The sequence below is a fragment of the Ischnura elegans genome, chromosome 7 (genome assembly GCF_921293095.1).
Source record: "Ischnura elegans chromosome 7, ioIscEleg1.1, whole genome shotgun sequence".
Taxonomy (NCBI): Eukaryota; Metazoa; Arthropoda; class Insecta; order Odonata; family Coenagrionidae; genus Ischnura; species Ischnura elegans.
In genome coordinates, this window is record NC_060252.1 from 67085825 (window position 1) to 67106908 (window position 21084).

At 35.3% G+C, this 21084-nt stretch overlaps 1 protein-coding gene across 3 annotated transcripts in view; it reads right to left on the reverse strand.

Annotated features, from left to right (window-relative positions):
* Nucleotides 1-442: 442 nt before the first annotated feature.
* The window catches only part of LOC124162057, a 41709-nt gene continuing 21067 nt past the window's right edge, over nt 443-21084 (reverse strand). The window contains exons 1-5 of one of the 3 annotated variants that reach the window (XM_046538407.1): nt 18333-18354; nt 17443-17750; nt 15512-15643; nt 14363-14468; nt 10852-13072 (exon numbers count right to left, since the gene is read on the reverse strand). In XM_046538407.1, the coding sequence (XP_046394363.1) occupies nt 12894-13072; nt 14363-14468; nt 15512-15643; nt 17443-17750; nt 18333-18339 (732 nt within the window). In that variant the 5' untranslated portion in view covers nt 18340-18354 and the 3' untranslated portion in view covers nt 10852-12893. Of the gene's footprint in view, nt 1852-10851; nt 13073-14362; nt 14469-15511; nt 15644-17442; nt 17751-18332; nt 18355-21084 lie in introns of those variants that run through there. The other 2 variants (XM_046538406.1, XM_046538405.1) reach the window with 2 other exon arrangements.

A 21084-nucleotide genomic window follows, 5' to 3' on the forward strand; every position in this document is an offset into this window, starting at 1 on the left:
TTGGCAAAATTCGGGGAAACATGCTTGAGGAACATTTGATTACTGTCAAATAACTTGGAAGCTTATAAAAATGATTTTTAATCAGTTAAAATATTAAAATTTGCATGAAAATCTAAGTAGCATTCCTTTGATCGCATTTACCCAGAAGAAACTTGAATAATTACTTCGTTTTATAGCAGGCAATTAAAAATGCATTTGGATCCGAAAATATCCAAAGGTTCTACACCTGAAATCAAGTATCTGATCCGGATCCGAAATAAAATCCTGGATTCGTCCATCCTTAGTTTTCATGTATATATCATCCCTTACTTTGGCCCAGTACTGCCCCACCCAATCAGCCATACCTTCAGTCCAGAGCCTTGTGTTTAGTTAGGTCATGTCATTAATGTGAATCTGAATATTTTCTCAAATGCATATGATTTCTGAAAGTATAATTTTTCAATTTAATATTTCTAAGTTACATTTATTGTTATTTGATCCATGGGCAAGGGTGTTGGAATGGGAAAGAAGCTTCCCTCACAAAGCAGCACTAGGAATTTTCAATTTATAATCAAAAAATTTTCATGTGTTATAAAAAACTTACAATGCTTTCATGTAATGTATTGGTGAAAAGCAAAATCTTAAAAGATGGGTGACTAGTCCAAGTTTTTGGAAAGCAACACTACGTAAATGTTTTGCCAATAATCTCTTGATTTCTTGCCGGTGTTGATTTCATTATCTATCAGCTCTGCACATGCTTCAAATTAATCAGTTCCCTTTATAAGTTGTCCTATGATGTCACATCTGGGAATGATAAACATTTTCAGTGTCTTCTTGTGAAATTGTAAGTTTCATCACGATTCACTTATTTATTCTAATCATCGACGTCTTTCACAATCATTGATGAAGTGCAATTCCTACTTCTCACTGTGAAAAAATATAACATCTAGTCTCAGGGTTTATCTAATAGTTGTAAGTTGGTGTCCTAAATTTTTCAACAGGAAACAAGAGTGCTTATATCTCTCTGTAATAAAGTTATTTCTGTTTGAATAAGACAGAAAGTTGTAGCATTATGCTAGACTAACTTTTTGAGTGCTCATAACACGTGTGTGCAGGAAAAGTGTGACTTAATTCTTGCAATCATGTATACATGTGGCTAGCCCAATTTGGGAGAGTTAAATGTCCACCCATCAGTGCATTGGGCATTTAAATGTCCACTCAAAAGTTTCAATTACCCCTTCTCATATATCATTCCTATACTTAAAAATAAAGTGATGAATTCCAGACTTAGAATATCAAGTAGAGTTCAAATTGAACTAGCATTACATCATTGAGTATATGTACATGTGGTTCAACTCTAATTGCGTGGATAAATTTATGCTGTTTGTCCTAAGGATCCATGAAGTAAGCCAGTGTTTACACTTTCGGTATTGTTCTTCGTCTATAACTGACTAGGAATGGCATATTTTTGCCACTTATCTGTGTTGCAGAGTATAGACCTGAGGAAACATGTTATTAGGCTAATCCATTGCAGTTCACTCATGGCCACTTAAAAATATGCATGTCTTCCCACAGAGGTTGCAGGACTTTCACACTCAAATATTCGTACACATATGCACACCACTTTCACCATCACACGCTTAATGCCTTCGAGTCAATTAAAGCTTTTGAAGTATGTGGATGCTAAATTGTTGAACATTCAAAGTCTTGCTTCGACTCCTCCGACTGGCTTATACATAGCATTGAAAGACTTAGGGAAATCTGTATCCACCAACGATGTATTGTCACCATCACCACCAATGAGGCTTGTTGAAGGTGCTGTTAATTCTACTCCTGTCAGGCTGTCCTCTGGAACATCTTCATCTGGTATCTCTGGAAATGGATCAGAGAAAACAATTGTGTAAAATTTACATTTCATAATGAAGTGACAATGCATTAACCTCTTGCGCATCATCAGATTCTCCAAATTTTAGTACTAATAAGGGGAAAAATAGTTGTATTTTAAAAGTTAAGCTATGTTAAAACATCCATAATGTGCATAAAGAACTCATATTTCATGAAATATGATGGATTGGAACTAATAAAATTATTTATATACAAGTAGCAATAGCTGTGTTCTCCATGTATTTAACTAGATACTTAACAATGTGAATTAAAAATCACTTTTTATTTCACTTATCCACGTTGATTACAAACTACATAATATCATTTCATTTCCTACAATTCCATTTAAATAGAACCAAATAAATAGAGGATAGGAGCATGATATGTATTCTGAAAATAAATTGAAGTGGAAGGGGTAAAGATAGATATATATCTGATTGAATGAACAGGTACTTGGAAATACATAAATCAGTTTTCCCCTTAGGTGTAATATATGATGATGTAGAAGCTGATGAAAACAAGTCATAGAATGTGAACACAAACATATTTGAACTTTGAAACTTAAAATTTTGTAACCAACGTCTAGTGTTAATAGGGTGATTTCCTATTATTTTTTTATTGCCTAAATCAAAAGATAATTACTCCTGGAGAACGCATTTCACAATTTTATATTTTTTAATGTTGATATCTATTTTTTGCGATTAAATGAAAAGTGTAAATTTTCAAGCGCATGAAAATGCGATGGCTGAGTATAAATGCTGGGAAAAGCCCGTGTGACATCATTCTGGATCCCGCTTTCGCCGTGTGAGGTGACCTTGGGGCGAGGATGTTGTGCGCCGCTGTGTTGCTGGCTGCTAGCCGGTAGCAGAGTACCCTGCTAGAAGGTAGCGCTTGGCTTAAATAAGGATTATTAATACCTTATCAAACGAAGGAAACTTTCAGACAAAAGGCAATTTTAATAGGTGATTATTAAGAGATGTTTCCCTGAGCTCTGCACTTCATGTATGCATGGTAATCTCATACGATGTAAAACTCCTATCTACTCATATAGAATCTAGGTCCCTTTGACGTCACGTGAAGTGGCATCGCATGGGTGCCAATCTGGCCTTTTTCAAATGAGGTTAAAATTGACCATTAACATTCGTCTAAACTGGGATTTCTAAAACCAAATAATTTGTATATTAAGAGTACACTGATGTTGGGTAACAAATCACAATCAATGCCTTTTGTTTTCTTTGATGAAGGACACTACCCTATTGTACTCTGTTATATACAGGCTGTCTCATTAATCTGGTATCCGTTTTGATCTCTAATTTTAGGCACTTATAGTTGTGCTATCTTGATGACATTTGGCACATACATCAGACATGATGTAAGCTTTGTATATTGTCATCTAATTTTGACCTCATAGTGTGGGTCCAAATGCAAAATTTGATTCCCACATGTGGGTTTTTCATTTAAAAATTTCGAGATGGAAAATAGTGAATTTTTCGGTCAAAATGTTTTCTTTTATGTTTTCGAGCGTGCACAAGTCATTAATCAAGTGTAAACAAGTAATAAAATAATCGATCGATGGAGTTAATAATGAGGAAGTCCTAAGAAGAGTAGGAGAGAAGAGAATGGTAATACATATATTTATTTCACCGTTGGCATATACATGCTTGGTTTCGTCAAAAGCATACAGATGGGACAAAGACATAAGTTACAATGTTTCAGGTACATATACAACGATATACCGCATAATTTCTCAATTATTTAGTTTGAATTTCAATTTTAAAAGCAATACACAAAGATACACCATAATTATTTAACAAAAGTATAATCATTTAAAAAGTCTTTTATATCATAATAACATTTATTAATTAGTAACTCTTTGAGTATCCTTTTGAACGCATCAGAAGAGTTAATAGCTAGAATGCTGTTAGGTAGTTTATTGTAAAGTTTTGAGGCAGAGTAGTGAGCTCCTTTTGCAAATAGGGAATATGAATGCTGACTAGTGTGTATGTCATTTTTGGAGCGGGTGGATCCACCCGCACACTCGAGTGTTCATGGAATACGGAGTGGAAATTTATCAGGATTTTCTTTGACAAAACAAACACAGGATAGGATATAGATACAGGGCAGAGTAAGTATACGGGCTTTGGTAAATAGCGGTTTTCCTGGGGTACGGATTGGGACTTGGAACATGCTTTTAACAGCTTGTTTCTGGGCAGAGAATGCTTTGCTGGCTCTACTTGAATTTCCCCAGAACATCATGCCACACAAAATATATGATTGCACTTTCGCATAGTATATCATTTTTAGTATGTCAATGGACACAACAGGAGCTAGCTTTCGAACCGTGAAGATACCAACATATATTTTTTTCACAGTTTCAAGAACATGGGGAGACCAGTCCAGGTTTTCTGTTATATGGAGGCCCAAGAACTTAATGGTGGTTGCCTTGTTTAAATGAGAGACATTGTTGCCTGTTAAAGGATTACTTTTTTTGTAGTTTTTACTTATAAATTGTATGAGCTGTGTTTTTTCTTTGTTTACTACAAGATTGTTACTTTTGCACCATTGGTGCATTTCATGTATGGTGGTGTTGGTGTATTCAATTAATTTATTTAGGGAATCAGCTGAGACAATGGCAGCTGTATCATCTGCATAAAGGGTGATTTTGCAGTGTGATAGGTGATTTGGGAGGTCATTTATAAAGAGGATGAACAATAGAGGTCCTAATATGGATCCTTGGGGGACACCGGAGTTTTTGATTAGAGGATAAGATTTAGTAGTTTGTTTCCTATAGGAGTCCCTGTAAGAGTAATTCACAATTTGTTTTCTGTCACTTAGATATGATAATTATTATTATTATAATCCACTCAAGTGCTATTCCGGAAATTCCTACATTTTGAAGTTTGTATTTTAAAATGTTGTGATCTATGAGATCAAAAGCTTTGCTCGAATCAAAAAATATGCCTGCAGTGAGAAGTTTACTATTTAAGCTATGGAGAGCATTGTTTAAGAGCTCGTAGGTCGCAGAGCTGGTTGATTTTCCTATTTGGAAGCCATGCTGATTTTCAGTTACATATGATTTTATGCAATTTCAAGTAGTTGAATACCCGAATATGAAACAATTTCTCAATTATTTTGGAGAATACAGATATGACAGCTATTGGTCTATAATGAAGCCTGATGAAAACCTTAACAAGAAGACGGAACAACCTTGTAGGCCACATCTTGAGACATGATGGCCTGGTGAAGACAATCGTCGAGGGACAAGTGGAAGGCAAGAACGGAAAAGGAAGACCTAGAACAAAATATATGGAACAAGTAAAGAAGGATGTGAAAGAGAAGAAATACGTAGGTGTGAAAAGATTGTCTCATAGGAGAATTGAGTGGAGAGCTGCATCAAACCAATCTTAGGATTGTTGACCAGTGATGATGATGACAAGTCAATGGTACAGTACACAAATCTGTATTGTTAACTTGTTGACCTTCAGGGATCATATTTGTCAAATGCCACTGAGATTTCCTTGCACTATTTGGGCAACTAGCATGCCTAACTATTTATGGGCATGGGAAAAATAATTGAAGTATGTACTTCTACCAGTAAAAAATCCAACAGTAGTCCTAGTAAGGTCATAGGGGTTGTCACCAATGGGGCCAAAGGGGTGGCAAAAGAGAAGTTTGGATGGACAGAGGTCAAAGGTTACTGCAGTGTGGGGTGGAGTATCTGGATAGCTAGCACCTTGGTAGCCAAACTTCTCTCTTGCCACCTCTTTGACCTCAGTGGTCTCCACCCCTGTGACATTAACAGGGAATTGGTCGAATTGGCTGAGTAGTTCCATTGTTTATCCATCCTCATGGGTTTGGGAAATCACATTTTGACCAAGAATATCAGACCTTTTAACTATCTCGAAAATTTTAACATGGAAACGTCATAATTGTGGGATTCAAATTTTGCATTTGCATCCACACACTATGTGGTCAAAAGGTTGAATAATATAATTTTGCTTACATTATATAAAACTTATAATCTTTTCTGATGTCTGCCAAATTTTATCAAGATTGTACAACTTAAAGTGCCTAAAATTTGATCATAACTGACAGGATTGATGGGATAGTCCGAGTATGGTCATATTCAGCCTGTTTTTACTCATTCATTCATTAATTTGACTTTGCGAAGTCCCATTATTTAATGCAGATTTGTTGAGTTAATCATTATTTCTTTTTGGTCTTGGTATTAGGTACCTAATTCTAACTGCTTTGAAACTGGATTCGATCTGACATAAGCTTTGATAGCTGAAGTTTTCAAATCGGGATACATGGTAAATACTTTTTTAGTAAACAAATTTTCAAGTAGTGGAGTGGTTATTTTCAAAATGGTGTTTAATTTATTGAGCATCTCTCATTTTTCAATATGATGTAATGTGGGTCATTGTTGCATATGATATTCAAAGACACCCATACAATTTCAATGTCTTACCTAGCAATTATATGATATGATGAAGTTTGTTGAACTTAGCCATTTATTTGTTGCTAAAACCAGTTTTTACCATTGAGCTAGAATGAAAAAATTTCTCTGCATAAAAAGATGGGCATTCTGATGTGACCTTTTCTAGGTTTGGTGGCTGCATTTTTTTGGGCATCTCTTATACAAAAATGAGGCTAACATACATTTCCTTGAAGAATGAGGATTTTGTCTCAATTGGCATCACGGCCATTTCTTTCATCGGTCGTTTAAAAACTTAATAAACTTCTATGCTACTCAGTAAATAGTGATCATATTTGTTGCTTACTGGAAAAATGTCTGGCTTATTACATATACATACCTACCCCAAAATATTTAACATTATTAGGTATTAAGTTAACATTGCTGTCTTGTCCCATAGCAATTGCTACATTTTCTATTCATACTACTCTGTATCCCAGCACCATTGTTTACCACTAAATAAATCGATTGAAATTCCATTCACACCCACGTAAGAACAGTCGCTCACATACACTATGAGCTCTACTTCAGGGGAACATGCTCAAACTTAGAGCGATGCTAAGGAACCGAAGTAGTCGCTCGAGTTCAACCTTGTTCTCCTGGAGTGGAGCATGCAAAGTGTGTGACTGAGTTTTCTTCTGTGTGTGAATAGAATCTCAACCCAGGAAACCATGCTGTGCTTGGTTACTATGTACTATTAATTACCCCATTCCGGCAAAGCAATGCAGTAAACTGAGCCCATCTCTTTGGATCTTTGACAAGGTTTTCAGCATTACTACCATTGATGTTCAGCTTTCACATCACAATTGAGGATGTTGAGATCACATTCCATGTTCTTTGATGGATATTTTGTTGTGTTATGGTCTGAAAATCTTCACAGTTTTAAGCTCTCTAAGAAATAAGGATGTTCTTCATTATGTCCCTTGGTATTTCTCCTGTTGAGTTTAGATCCAAGTGTGCATTCATTTGAGGTGATTTCTCAATTATGAGTTTATGTCTGAACTCTGTTAGTCTTTTTTCCTCTTTCATTTTGGTTTCACAAGCTATATTTTCCAGTTATTCTTTTATTTTGTGTTTTTGCAGCAACAGCATAACAATCTCCTAAAATAAGATTTTCTTCTATGTACTCTTACTAGTTTTATTGCCTAGGTGATATGTTTTTGGATTTCTTCCATTTTCTCATCCTCATACTATACATAATTAGTATTTCTCATCACACTACCAGTTATTCCTTTTTTTGCTGTTATTAAGATACAGTAAAACCTCTTTACATCGTAATGGAGGGGACCAAAATTTGGGCAATTTGATGTATGGAGGTTCACTACAGAGAGGTTTTAGTGATAGGCACCATTTTTTCATATTCTTTGGAAACGAAAGGCACTACTGTATTTTAAACCATTATATTTATGTGTTTAAACAAACATGCATGCGTCATTGAACATATATTTCTTATTTAATAATTACAGAAAGCGAGTGCTATCGCATGATTTTTACCATAATTCGAGAGAAAATGATGTGATCTCTCTCAATTCAATAGTCGCTTAAAATGAATTGGATTGTTGGATACCTTTTTTTCTTATTTACTGTAAGGTATGCTCTCATATTGAACAAAATGGCCACAACTAATGATTACAGCATGAAAATTACAGCATATTAAAGGTATATAAGAAAAAAAATGAAACATTTACTGCTGAAAATATCATTCCATGAACGTTATCGTGGCTGCATTAATGGCCTCTTGTTGTCTCGGTACTATTTGTGGAGGTAGTTAGGCCATCTCGGGGGTATCTCCTTGGTATGATAAGTGGAGGTTTCATGATATAAAGAGGTTCACTACAAAGAGGTTTGCCTGTAAATTTACATGTAAATCAGACGGGACCGTAGGGGTGGTATGATGTATGGAGGTTTATGATGTAAAGAGGTTCACTACATAGAGGTTTTACTGTACATACATATATGATGGACTCAAGGGGTTTTCTGAAAAATGTGGTGTAGAAGTTGTGAACAAGGTGTTATAAGATTACATACTATGAATCCAATTTTCATATAGGAATTCTTTGTGTGTTTTTTAATTTTCTTTTCTAACTCTTAAGGTCTGGTTACACGATACATTAACACGTACGGGTTAATGTCTAAATGTATGAACGCGAGAATGAACGCCAAAATGCACCGTGTAACCACCCAACTTGTGCGAATGCATGAACGGAAAATAGAACCTGTTCTAATTTGGTTCATGCATTCGTACATGTTCCGTTCCGGTCCACCAAAATCATTCACGCAAACGTACATTAACTTGTACGTGTTAATACACAGTGTAACCAGGCCTTTAAACAATGTTTGGAATAGCTATTTATGCATAGTTTCTCAAGAAATGTAGGATTCTAAAATGGGTTCTTTATACCCATAAATTATATTATTATTATAAACTGTCATAGGTAAGTGAACTTTCACCACAATGATATCGACTTGTTTTGTCTCTCTTAACCTTAGCCATTCTTAAATTACACTTCAGGAATCTTTTCACACACACATTCCATTGCTTTTTCTGATCACCTCCAGCATTGCCTCCTCTGAGTACAGTTCGATGATCCTCAAATTTTATTTAATCTTGTAGCTTCCACCCACGAAGACTCTTTCTTTGGGACTTATAATTTCTCTTATTCCTAGTGTGTCAAGGTTCATTCCGCATTCAGGTTCTTCACATTTCCACAGATGAATGTATGAAGGATATGTGTTTAGTATAATAAATTTGGTAATGAGACAGGAGTGTTGTAGTTGGATGAGGAAGGATGGGAATGAATTTGGTTGCAAGGATTATAAGTGAGAAACAACTGGTAGGATAAAGCAGTTTTGTCTAAGGAATTGTGTGTGCACCTATTTCTCGAGAGCTCCAGCGAACACATGTAGAGTACCATGAAATTAAGTACAGGCGGTCCCCGACTTTCGTACACAATGCGTTCCCGAAAACTTGTACGAAAGTCGAATTGTACGAAAGTCGAACCATTGACTTCCATACTAATTAGGGGTTACGTTCCAAAAGAGCGGAATTTACGTACTAAAACCTTTTTTTCACGGAGTTAATTTCAATTGACTTAATTTTAATAATATATTAATAAAACTCCTCAAATCATCTAATTTATTTCGAAAATACGCAGAAAATGCAAATATATGTTTAAAAAACAAGAACTCCGTTGGCTATCGAGTGAAACTTCCTCTTGGCATTTAAGTTGACATTCCACTTATTACGTCCACTATAGAAAAGGACATATCAAGTAGCATAAAAAAATGTTTTCGTTGAACCCGCACTCTGGATACCTTTTAATTTTTACACCAAAATTCGATATTTGGCAGGTGACATTCGTGATCGCGTATATTCCGCATGTTATTCAAAAAAGACAAAAGACAAACGGAATTCGGGTGATATTTCGTGCAATATCGTTGCTGAAGGTTTACATGAATTACACAGCACTCAAAAAAAAAAAACACAATTAGAAAGAAGGTCTTACTATAGTTTTATTGAAAGCTATTCGATGATGTCTAGTCAACTTCTTTTGAAAAATATCTTCAATGAAGGCTTTCCTCTTCTCTTGATAAAGGAGCCTATAGCAGGCAGTCTCTCTCCCAAATAAATCACCTAGATCAGAGTCAATTACCAACAATTTCCTTCATTATATACGTTCATATTGTTCGCATATACTTCCGATACTGCAATTTGAAACAATTGAATGTTGGGATGCGCAATAAACATAGCGGGAATTTTAAAAAAATTACGGACCAGCGTCCGAAAGTCGGAATTTAGCGTACGAAAGTCGAGTAAAAGGTGTCAATTTTGAACGTACGAAAGTGCGAATTGTACGAAAGTCGAGTGTACGAAAGTCGAGGACCGCCTGTATTACTTGTAAATAACAATGAGTTTATTTTCATTTTAATTTTTATTAGTCAAAATAAAAGTATTTACATTCATGCTTAAATGGTAAACATAGAACCACAAAACATTCTAAGGCTGATGTCCAGTTCTATGGCAGAACTACTAATGTTACCAAGTACACAAGTGCAAGTGCTATGTACTAGAAGCTTCACAGACATCATGCGTGCTATGAATGTGATTTGTAATTTCACACACACTTAACAAACAAAGACTACCATGAAAAAATGTACCAATAAATACAAGAGATAATCAATTCCATGCAAAGTTTTGGGTATTTATGGTTGCACCACATTCTTGCTGATGGTTGATATGAACAGTTCAAACATGTGCTACCCTTAACATAAAATACATCACATATTAAGAAGTAATATTTTTTCTATGAATTAAACTTGAGATCTTAAGTGGAAATCCTTTTCCTTACAGTTAATGATTTATTTTTCTGTGAATTAATATCCACTAGAGTGTTGAATTAGGCCTGGCATTAAGTTGGTTATAGATTTTCTATAGCTAGTCAATTATCTTGGTTCAAAGAACACATTTTATCACAAGATTCTGAGTATTTTAATAAGTTTCATTACTTGGAATTCACTAACCCACATATCGGTTTAGAGGTATATCCATTGTAATTATGATTTTACAAAATTTGATAACAATCACACACATTGCACATCTAAATATGTACAACTCTACATCTAAAAACAATAACAAAGACAGTTTTCTGTGCACAACATAAAGGTGTGTACAGTAAACTGTCTTTGTTAGATTTAAATGGCATGCCTTTCTTGTTTAGGAGGAATGTTGTGCTCCCATTTTTATTTAAAGTAGGAGTGAATATGGTCTTCAGTTTTGCTATGGTTTAGCACCATAGGGGATGTGAGATGGGTTTAATAGGTGCACGAAAAAGCTTAATAAAAAATTGGGTCATCAATAAAAACTCATTACTATGCCTTGTTAGGAGCACTGTTTATAAATTAGGAGTACAATGATTAGGCATTAGAGTTTTGAGTTGTGTAAAAATATATGTAGTTAAAAGAAAGTTAGAAAAGTATTAATCAGGTGACAATTTTCAGACATAAGAATTGTTTGGAACTCATGTAACTATTTTACCATAAAGTTTTGGAACATTTGTATTCTGACTGAACTGTTAATTTTTTATTCTATAAATATGTGAAACATGGCATCCTTTTATGTTGTCTAGTATTGAAATTCCATATTTGTTCTTTAAATAATTTTCATGAGTTCCGTTAAAACATGAGGCACGCAGTAACAAATATTTACTAAGGGATGAGGAATATTAATTATTCTGCATGCTCTTGAAGACCTACAAGCACAAACATATTTAATGCAACAATATTTAAATTGTAGGATGAAAGATGCTTATGTCATTGATGCACTCAGGAAATAACTTTACAAATATAAGGACTCCCAGAAAATATGAAGGGTTGAAAACTGTAAATGTAATCAATACTAAAATCAGGATTGAAGAATTGTATTCGTCATTCCTATTTTTTAATATGCTGTAGGGAATTTTGTAATTTCCCTTGCAGCGCAAAATAAGTCTGTAATGGGACCAGTGTGGATCAGCTGTCCACATAGGTAATTAAAAAATAAATGTGGGAGAATATAAATCTATGAAAATTTCAGCTATAGGAATTCCTTGTGCTTAAAATGCCTGGAAGATTTAGAAGTATCTTAGGAAACAGGAAAAAACTTTTTAATGCTATTTCAAGGTGTATTATTGCTACCCTTATCGCCTCCAAATTCGTTCATGTTTACATCCATATCGATTGTTCTTCACGGGATATTGTTTGGGCTATGTATTCTTGCTCCCATGTGTAATGGGATCAATCTTTCACAATCTTCATCGTTGCAAATACTGCAGGTTTTTTGTACTCTTTCAATGATTATGCATTTGATAACCTTTCCCATCAAAGCGATGCATGAAACAAGTGACTTTGTAGGCAATCACGCACACAGGTGCAAATTTATATTTGCCTTAGCAAGCTTCATCCTTGGTGTATGTAACCTTTCCCATGCTAACGAAGCACTGGGCCAGATCTGGATTCTGCATTTAAGATTATCATAGTGAAACCTGTATTCAGTTTTATCGGTAAATGAATTTTGATTTTATCCACAATTCTACTTAAGAAACGGAGTGAATGAGTATTTAGTTTTTAATATCTAGAATATAGATTTATCTATAAGTTGTTTTCTTTTGCCCTGTAGATTTGGTAATGTGAATCACTGCCTTTGAGAATCTCTTGTCAGACAATGATATTTATTTGCTTACAACTCCTAACATTGGGTTGCTTATTTTCACATCAAAACTGTCTTTTCTATAATAAGGCTGTTGGTGTTCACAACTGACCGAACTCTTATCTCTCATGCTTCATGTATGTATCCACTGCCTAAATTTAAATTGTCTTATTTCACCATGAGATCACTACAAGGAATTGTTATCACTATTAAGTAATATGTAGCCAGCCAATGCCTTATGCGAACATGTCACAATTCTTCAACACTTCATTGTTTTAGCTTCATATTGTTTAGTTCCAAGAGCTGGATTTAGCTCAGCATGAAAAACACGTACTTAAAGTCAGCAATTTTTGCTTTTCTTAACTCCTCTCATGTAATTTTTTGAAGCAAGATGTCGTTCGAGCCTGCTGAATCATTCCCGTTATTGCATCTAAAAATTCTTGGCATTTCTGTATCCACAGTCAATGAAGTGTTGCTTTCTCCGAAGAGGTTAATGGAAGGAGTGGTTAGTTCCATGTCATCTTCATGCGGATCATCAACGGGCACCTCTAAGTGGCAGATCAGAAAATGTTCAAGTTAGTTAAATTAAGATTAAGTCACACCATTGGGCCATCATTTCATTACTAAGACATTAATTAAAAGTAACAAGTTTAATGATAAATTTGGTAGCAACGTACTGCAGCCATGGTAATCCATCAAACCAAAATTTATTTTCCTGATTTTGGTTTGCATAGCTGCATGAAGTTAAGCGTTATTACTTTTCAGAGTTATAGTTTTGCCCGCTAGGTTTCATATGAAGAGAATTTAATTCTTAGACTACTCCTCAAATTACATTTGATGAATCTTAAAAATTAAAATATAAAAAAAATTTCACATGGTGACCATCAAGTAGGAATTCCAATGAAGCTGAGGAAAAATGAAAATTCTGGTAATTTTATTCAGGAATTCCTTGCTTTTGATAGCCAATATTTGTAACCAATTTTTGGGATATCTTTTGGTTGAATCACTAAGTGAGTGAATCCATTGCAAATATTGTGGCAGCTAAGATTACAGACTTTTTTGTCAACTCTTCGTGATTCTCATGCATGTGGTAATAAGATGGCAGTTACCTAAACATCATTTTTACTTATCCTAGCTCAAAATTTTTCTCCTTTGAGAGAGTATACGGGGATTGATGTGAAAAAAAATTTAACCACTAACTTGTATTTAATTACATCTGTATAATGTTATGTTCACTGTTTAAATTTAGTTTCTAATGATTGAATGTATATGCATCCTATAAGCATTGCATTCCTTTATTCAGGAACTGCTTTTTATGCATAATCAAAGCTTTTGATGGTGGAAATTTTGGAAATTTATTTTAAGGCTTGGGTTTGCTCATTGGCAGATCCAGAGAGAGGCTAGAGGGGGCTATTCCCCCCTTGGGTATCTAATTTACACTATTTGAATTGGTAATTTTGTTCAGACCCCTTGTCCTAAAGATATTTGAAAAACAAACTATCCAAAGGTCGAAGGTATTTTGTGTTTTGCATTTTGAATACATTTGGAGTGATATTTTGTATATCAAATACTCCTCGGTCTGCATTTTGCACAGCTCTGATTATATCAATACATATGATGACGATGGATGAGTCATCCGTTGAAACATTGGTGATATAAAGCAATTTAAACTGGTGTAAATCCCCAGGAGAGTTCACACCAATAATTTGCTGGGAAAGAATTCTATCTAATTTTACACAAAATAGGTACATCTTTTTTTAAAGAGAAGCCAGAAGGATGAAAAATGGGTTATAAGTGTGGATTTTTATTCGCAAAAAGTTTTTTTTGGGTACACTCACCTCTGAATCTTGACGTCGGCCTCTTCCTGTAGCGGTATGCAAAGTAAGCTCCAACTAATAATATCCCAACCACAAGAAATGCTATCCACCCTCTGACAAGATTTGTCTGCGGAAATGAGGGGCAAAAAATAAGATTAAAAATATATTTAGTGATATTCCATATAATTATAATTGTTATTATTATGGTACTTCGAGGCCAGTGACATTTTAATGCTATAAAAATTGATATTTTATGTTTAGCTGATTTTTCAGTTGCATTTTGGATTGCTAATTGATGATCATTAAGGTAACATATTGAATAATTATTGTTTTAACACAAATTTGAGTCTGTTTGGAGTATTTTCTACCATTGAAAAGCTATAGAGTTTCTTGGAGTTATAAAATTAACTCTGAAAGGACCTAAAATTATATAGCACAAAAAATTGGCGTTTTTTTATGCACTATTGTTCAGAGGCACAAGCGGCATGGCCAAGTCGGCTGGTCTGCAATCGCTGTGGGCCCCGAGCTTAGGGGGTTCCAACAATGCTCATGTCATTTGTTAAGCGTATATAAATGGTGTAATAATAGAAGACTCAGATCACTTGAACCTAAGCTTTTTTTTTACAATTTATAGAATTCTGAGTTTTCATTAGTTGCTTCATTTACAATATACTCAGTGTAAAAAGATTGTATAGAAAAATAAATAAAAGAAAGGTGTCAGAAGATAAGAGAAATATGATTGAAAGGGTTTTTAGAAAAGGGTATTCCAGAGGTTTTTTTAGATTTCAATGCAGTTTCAAGGAACAAATTCACTAAGTAGATAATATGTAGAACCATAAGATTTCATTAAATTTTGAAAGCCATTAAATTTTTACTTTTCGTAGTACGTATTTTAGGACTACATTAACTTTTATCTTGTTTTTAAGAGCCAGAATAGCATCCAAATTGATTTATAGGCATTTCTCAACATTTTCTGGAGAGGAATACCAAATTTCAGTAAGGAGGGTTCCACCATGAGCCCCAGCTGAGGGCCATCAATCACCCGTGACCGCCCCAGTTCAGAGGCTCAGGCTGAATTGGAACCTGTACCCACAGCTCTATCAATTCCTAGATCATGTGGACACTTGTATTCAGAAATGTGCATATGCAATTTGAATGTGGTTCACTCACTTCATGATCTGCTTCCCATACTTCCTCCCAGTTTTTGTTCACCACCAACTGTACTGGTCGTATTGAGAACACCTGATCATTGAGGCTTTGGGATGCACATCTGTATACTCCCGCTTCTTCTTGTCTAACATCCTATTTGAAGAGAAAGATTTATTGGTAACAGAGGTTTTTGTGATGATTAAATTCATAATTGTTATTCGGATTAATTCCTTGTTGACTCATTTTGGTGGACGACAGTTACAGTCGCATTTCAGCTCCCATCTTCGGGTTCAAATGATCTGCAGAGCTTCTATTCCTTCAGAGCTTCCTGTAAGACTAGTCAGGCGTGCACTGATTTGCTCGGTTTGAATCCTATAGTTGGAAGAGCTGTCTGAAAGATGAAGCTAAGGGATAGCGTCCTCCATATCGAAGTTGATGATGAACATCGTAATGCAATCAAAGAGAAAAAAATTTTGCCTCTCCACAGTTGTGGAGCATGCATGGTCAGATCCTGGGCAGGTCATACTATTCTAGGAGTCAAAAATCATTGCCAGAGAAAATCAGAATTTCCCTCAACTGATAAGGGAGGCAATAGAAAAAGGGAATCACAAGAACTTTAATGGGGAGGATGGCTATCTTTTAACTTCATCTTTCAAACAGCTCTTCCAACAATGGGATTCAAACCAAGCAAATCAGCCTGCATCTGACTAGCCTTATACATAAGGAATAGAGGCTCTGCAGATCATTTGGACCCGAAGACGGGAGATGGAATGTGCTCGAAACTGTTGTCCACCAAAGTGAGTCAACGTCAATGAGTCATTAACCCGAAAAACAAATACATATTTATCAGAAAGATTTATTGCTGGAGATGGTAGTTAATCATTTTTAAGAGTATACATAACTCCTGTTCCACCTGTCTTGTTTTGGTAGATCACTCACTTCAAACTTATGCTATCATCTTGAAATGTTCAGGGCAGTACCATAGTTGGGAAAAATATTTAGGCAATACTCACCAAAAATTGCCAACTGCTGAACATGTATTATACATCCGGCTGCAATTAAAATGTCAAGCTCAAACTCTTACATTAGTTCCAAGTTGTGCCACGAGATAACTCTGAACAAGTAAATACCATATTTATCTGAATATAGTCCCCCCTTTTTTTCCAAAAATGCCCATGATAAAAGTGAAGGTGGGACTATATTCAAACATATTTATTAATTTTTTTTCCAAAAATGAAGCCTCAAAATTAGGGGGGGGGGGGGGACTATATTCAGAGTGGGACCATATTTGGAGAAATAAGGTTATCATTTTTTATTTTTCCTGAAATCCATTGAACAATTGACAGTAGGGCTATTTTTTTACAGATTTAAAAAGGTGGTTTAACCGGTACACTCATAACGAGTTTGGTTTTTAGGGGGTAAGCCGTAAAGGCCCATACTGGCCCAACTACAGCACCGGTTCCGGGTATATAAAGTAGACCATTATCAGTGCTGGTTCTAGACATTTCTAAATAATATTAATAATGTCGTCTTTATTACAGGCTAATATTTGGACTAGATGGTCCTTTCTTACAATTGACTTGTCAGACAACACATTTAAACACATTTCTCTAGTATGAGCAATTCTAACATTCCGGCCACCCACCTAAAAAATGACCTGATAAGTAGTAGGATTAGCACTGAACATTGGACTTTTCAGTTATTAATCTGTCTCCAAAAAAGACCAGTCGAGTGGGAGGTATGAATCCTCTTGTGTGAATTAATGACAAGCTTAGCTTGATACCCAATAAAAAATAAACATCGATCAAAGAGTATGTCATGCAATAGGTTGTGAAAAGAATTTCATTTTTTGTAATTCAATGAATTTATTTCTATTAAAAAATTATTATTGTTTAAAAATTATTATTATAATTAGACAAAAACATGATCAGGACTTTGAATTATAGACTTACCCGAATCTTCAGCGTTCCAGTTAGAACTTCATATTTATATTTGGTTTTGTTTACTGGATGTTCTGGTCCTATTATTATGTTGGGGTCAATTTGCCAGAACAGAAAGCGGTTGAGTCCATCGTGGGATGGGCAAGGCAGCACTGCAACATCCCCTTCCCTAACTTCATGTACTTGTGCCACTTCTTGTGTCTTATCCAGCGTTCCATCTGATATAGAAATTGCTGACACTAATGCTATGAGAGATGATCCTAGATGAAATACAATACTTCTCATTTTTTGTGTCACAATTGTCAGCAGCTTTAGTGGACCTGCAAAAAATATTTATTTTGTAATACGGTAGAAGTGGTCCAAGAACTTGTTGATTTTAATTGATAAAAGTGAAATATTGCCAAAGAGAGTGATAAATAGAATTTAAAAAAAACTTTAAACTTTTATAAAAATGGCAATTTTGTGGCTAGGCCTCAAATATTCACCAATTTTGTCAAGTAAAACATATTTTAATGACCTTATTTAAGTAATTTTGTGACATTTTTGGCATGCGTTAATATTTTCCATGCATGGGTGAAAAGATACAGTAATTATTTTATATAAATCCCTTGGCATTATATATTCAGAAGTATTGCAGTAATTGTCTAAGTTTGTCAGAAATAAACTTAAAACTCATGTTTTATGGCATTTATCACAATTCATCATGTCAGATTTATGCTGCCCATTTTTGTGATGAATATTACAGTGGTGATCCTGTGTGGAGGGACCTAACAAAGCGGTTGAAAGGGCCAAGTTACCTGGGGAGGAGGGATCATAATTATAAGATTAAGGCCCCAAGGCAGCTGACAAATAGACTTAAATTTTCCTTCCTACCGTCTATAGCACACTATCCTCAGTCTCACCTCCCATTCTGGATCTCTAATGCCTGCAGCTTAAGCATGCCTGTTGATACCCCTAGCATTGCAGGTGGTTACAAACTGAAGAATAGCATATTTTTTCCCTAATAAGACTTAGCAGTAAAACAAGAGGTCCTATGTTGAAAATTATGGATGCACTCATTCTACTTAAATTGCTGATAAACTTAGCCTCAAATCACCAATATATTAAGTATTTCGGTGTTTTCCATTGGATGAAAGCCTATTGTGTGGTTAATTATTTGATGAAATTAATAGAAGACTCCATCATTGTTATAGCATTCTGATGCCCACCGCAGCTAATGGGAGATGACAGCACGTGATAATAAAGGCTTTTTCTTGTCACCTCTGTGTTTACTGTGGTCTCCTGAGGGAATTGGCTGTGGCCTTTTTTTCTGGCTGAACAATATTACAGACCTGTTGTAAAATAATGTTTGAGTCAACATAAAGCTTATTAAACAAAGGAGCCTAAAATAAGTCAGCAGAATTACTGAAAATTCAGCGGTTCAGAGGATGCGTTGGCTAAACCGAATGATGAAATTGACTGTGGCCTTTCTCTTGCTGAACAGTATAATAGGCCTGTAGTAAAATAATTTTCAAATCAACATACAGCAAAGCAAAAAAAGGAGCCTTAAATATCTTAAACAAAATGACCAGAGATTCAACTATAAAGAGGAGGAGTTGCCTAAACCTAAAGATGCTTTCTACTCTCATCCTATTGTCATTCCCATAAATTTGCATATCCTATATTGCCGCAACCCACATTACAATTAACTATATCTTATGTGATTAGGTATTTGGACTCTTTAATTTTGAGCGAATTCCATTTTACGCAGTATTAGCGAAATTTATAAATACAGTATTTTTTTTCAGTGTTTGCATGAACTAATATCCCATGAATACCACTATAAATCGTGGAAAAGTCGTCAGTAACGCCCCCCAACACTAAAAATCGCGAGACACTGCAATCGTGCATGAGTCATTGGGACCTGTGGATGGCCATCGATGTGTTTTTTCAATGAGTTTTGTGGTTCATATTTTCTTGCAGCTGCTTTTGATTGGTGAATCAGTGGTCCATTCGAAATTTAAATGACGAATATACTAATGCATACATTCGTATTGTAATGATTTTTGGGTACGTACATTGTTTGTACACGCACCTGTGGTGAAATTACAGATTTACACCTCGTGATAATATCTGTGTTTGAAGCCACTACTGTGCGTGATAATATCTCATTTTGGACTCAAATAGGAAATTATAGAAATATGGTTTGTTGTGTATTGCAGTAGTGATCAGTTAGATACGTAAAACTTATAGTTTGGGAAGAATTAGTAAAATTATAAGTGCGAAAATTTCGGTAGTTTTACCCCTCCTCTCCCCTGGGGGTTGCACTGGTTTTTCGGAAAGTAGGAAACCTAAATTTTTCCATCCGGCGAGTTCCAACGAAGGAGTAAAAATCAGAACTGAATCAATAGGATAGTTTCCTTCATCAAAGAAAACGAAAGGCATTGATTGCGATTCGTTACCCACCATTAGTGTATTCATAATAAACAGATTATTTGGTTTTAGAAATCCTAATTTAGACGAATGTTAATGGTCAATTTTAACCTCATTTGAAAAAGGCCAGATTGGCGCCCATGTGATGCCACTCCACGTGACGTCACAGGGACCTAGATGCTATACGAGTAGTAAGGAGTTTTACATCGTCTGAGATTACCAATGTATGCATGAGGCACAGAACTCAGGGAAACATGTCTTAATAATCCCATATTAAAACTGCCTAGGGTCGGATAGTTTCCTTTGCTAAGGTATTAATAATCCTTATGTAAGCCAAGCGCTACCAGCTAGCAGGGTACTCTGCTACCTGCTAGCTGCCTGCATCGCAGCGGCGCACATACCCTCGCCCCAAGGACACCTCACACGGCGACAGCGGGAACCATGATGACGTCACTCGGGCTTTTCCCAGCATTCATACTTAGCCGTCGCGTTTTCGCTTTTTTCACTTTTCATTTAATCGCGAAAAATAGATATCGTCATTTAAAAATCTAAAAGCGTGAAATGTGTACTCCAGGAGTAATAGTATTTCGATTTAGGCAATAAAAAAATAATAGGAAACCACCCTATTAGTTAATTAGATCATATATAGATCAACTGGAGTACCTGCTGTTAAATGACATCAATAGTAAAGGTCATCCACGTTTTAATTACGCAGTCTGTCTCGAAGCGATCAGTCCTCCCCCAAGCGTAAACATATCAATGGATGATGGTAGTATCTTTAATTTGAAGCAAATTGGGTGGTTACCAACTACTTCGTACTTCTCTATCGCCAAACTCACGAGACATAGGGCCATTGAGAAATAATGAAGTCGTTAATGACTGAGGTGCTTAATCAACATAGTTGGTAAAGGCACTGAGAAAAAGTAACCGGGATCAATTACAGTGACTTCGTAAAATATCAATCAATTACTAGTGCAAATTACTGATTTAAAAATAATCAGAAAAATTGCAGTTAATGATAATTACTTCTTGTAATGCTGTCCATTCTAAAGAACACCTTGGCAACTGTCGAATAGTGCAGTAAAAATGTGGAATAATTGAGTCAGAGATTGCTGAAATTGCAATTTCACTTGCGATTCGTACAGTTATATCTGCTGTAGCAATATAAGGATCGTCATATTTTGTGCACATCATAAGTAGGCTACTACATCATAAGGTTGGCTGAACGTAAACAAGCAAATT